At 32.6% G+C, this 2,663-nt stretch overlaps 1 protein-coding gene across 1 annotated transcript in view; it reads right to left on the bottom strand.

The window, feature by feature from the left end:
• Positions 1-2,540: 2,540 nt before the first annotated feature.
• LOC118738240 (transient receptor potential protein-like) overlaps positions 2,541-2,663 on the bottom strand; it is a 14,825-nt gene continuing 14,702 nt past the window's right edge. Inside the window, exon 11 of the mRNA XM_036469166.1 lies at positions 2,541-2,576. Coding sequence (XP_036325059.1) covers positions 2,541-2,576 — 36 coding nt within the window. The remainder of the gene's footprint in view (positions 2,577-2,663) is intronic.

Genomic DNA, 2,663 nt, shown 5'->3' with positions numbered 1-2,663 from the left:
GTATGTACATACATATCGCTGCCTAAAGGTGAAAAGGTATTATTCCACTTTTTTTCTAAATGAAGTTGTTTGGCAGGTAATACGAAACTAAATAGATTTTTCGCCTCTCCTGAAAAAATTCCAAAAAAATTGACTTAGCACCCTTTTACCCTTAGGGGACGATATATATACTGTATTTCCCTTCTTTAAACCATTACGGGGAATGCAAAGTCGTATGTAATTATTTACCGTCATGAGCATATCATGCTAAAGTAATGCCTTGTAGAAGGGAAAGGAGAAGCGATTTTTCATTTTTTTTTGATTCCACATTCATTTCTGAGGTATTTGTATTTTTTGCTGGGACAATCGATACATGTCTGCACAGAAAATTTTTCGTTTTCAGAATTGTATGGAACGTTTTAGGTTGTGATTTATTCCTGCATATTTTGAGAAGAGGAATTTGTACCTACTTAAAATCAAGCCAGACCTTAAGTTAACTTTTTATACATGAGGAACATTACGTAACTTCTCTATTTGCACAATATTTTTATTTTCGACCAATAATTCAAACAATTGAAAACATTTTCATGATAAGCAAATTTGTAAAGGTTAACAAATCTTATTTTATTTTTAAAACGATTTCATATTACATTTGCAGTAATCAAGTTTGCGGTTTTATTTTAAAAGTGCCAGTTTGTCACAAAAGAATTTTCATTAAAAAATTTTTAAAACGTTTCGCTTTAGTTTTGAAAATGAACATTTTCAGCGTAATTTTATCAATTTTCAGTTATATTCCTTAATAAAAAAAAATAAACAATCCTACACTTTTCGTTTTGGTTTTGCGAATATTTCGTTTTAAAATCATATATAAAAATACAGAATTTGTAGATTTGTGTGAAATAAAATTATTTAAAAAAAAATTTGTTTTACAATTTCTTTTGAATATTTACATACGCTTTAGCTGTAGCACTTTCTCAGTGAAATGTGTGCTTGAACATATACATATATATACACGCACACACCCGACACACGACACCCCAGTAAGGGCACCCGTCGCCCACAATGTGTTCCCTTTCAAGTAAATAGGTGTAGTGTAGTGGTGATGTTGCTCACATATCCCATCAATGGCTATTGGTGTTAGTGGTAAGTAAGTTCCGCTATGCGTGGGCTCCTAGCCGCTGCTGCCACCCTTAACGCCCCCACCGCTGTTCGTTTGTAGATACTGGTGCCAATGTTGCTGCCGCAGTTGTATTTGTAGTTATGTTGCCACATTGATGCGCTTTGTTGCTTTGCCATTAGCCTGCCGGCGATGGCTTTTGTCTTTTTCCTATAAAAGGACATGCGTTTTCACAGCTATCAAACATAATTTCGGTGAACGTGGTAAGACGAAGTACGCGAACAGCCAAACACAAGCAAAGTAACCAGTAAGCAGAGTGAGAACTTGTGACTATTTGTGATTGCTCGGCACCGCTTGTCATTACCATTCATTTACACTTTCACTCAGCTAGAAATACAATCACATTCGCTCAGTGCTCTTTGTTGGTGGTCAAATTAGCGACGGTTATTTTTAAATATTCCGATATTTTTTCTGCTTAAAAAAGCAACAACTGTAATTCAAAGTTTCGTTTATTTTTTTTATTTTTTTACTTTTTTAACGCTGTCGGGTAGTTTTGTTATACAACAAAGGATTTTATCAAAATGAAGTCTTTCTACTGTTTGGACTTTATCATTTGTTCGACTGTTGTTGTCGTGGCTTTAGCTGGATTTTCCGAAGCTGGTAAGTGCGCAAAACTGACTTGAGTTTTAAAGGTGGCACAAAAAAGAGTTTAAAAGTTATTTGGTGAAATAAAAACTTCTGAACTGCACAATGAACAATAACGAAAAATAAAAGTAAAAATTTAAATAAAAACAAAGTGTAAAAACTTTACTTTGTAAGTAAGTGAAACAATGCAAAAAACTTTATTGGCAAGTTAAAGAAAGGAATTCTAAATATCTGGAAAATAAAGTGCTTCCAAAAATTCAAGTCCACAATTCGCAGAAATTGGAAAAGCAAAAAAAAAATGCCTTAAAGTTTTTTCCATAAGTAAAAAAAGCAAGATTATTATTATATTTACAGGAACGTTTTTAGTGAGAACCTACGTAAATCACATGTATCCTATGTGTACATAATTTAAACATATAGTTTAAATTTAGGGGATGTGTAGCACAAAAACCATAAACCATAATTTACGAACGAGTGGCCCCGGCGCCTAAAAATGTTTTTATTTTAAAATCTGTTATATATCAAATTAGGCAAGAAATAAACTAAAAAAAAAACCCATGGTCTTGAAAACTTACTAAAAAGATTTTTCGGCATTTCCCAAAAATATATAAAGTCCATTTTCGAAAATAATCCTTTACTGCAACGCTTATAACTTCAACATTACTTAAACTATAGCATGTTATTGATGCATATTCTGCGTAAATCTGTGTTTTGTTAACTTTAGTCCTTAAACTATCACGCCCATTTCTGGGGCTTTTTTTCATTGCCCCAAACGAAAATTTCCCCAATCAAACAAACTTTACATTTTTGCAGAAACACGTTTTTCGACACCTTGCTAAATAGAAAGAGATAATGATTAAAAAAATTAAAAAATAAAATCTTGCGGCCGTTTCTTAATGTCAACGTAAACGTTTTCAGTACA

The sequence above is a fragment of the Rhagoletis pomonella genome, unplaced genomic scaffold (assembly GCF_013731165.1).
Source record: "Rhagoletis pomonella isolate Grant_MI unplaced genomic scaffold, Rhpom_1.0 Rhpom_scaffold_00004, whole genome shotgun sequence".
NCBI classification, from domain to species: Eukaryota; Metazoa; Arthropoda; class Insecta; order Diptera; family Tephritidae; genus Rhagoletis; species Rhagoletis pomonella.
Note: the sequence above shows the minus strand (reverse complement) of the source record. Positions and strands in the feature narration are given on the sequence as shown.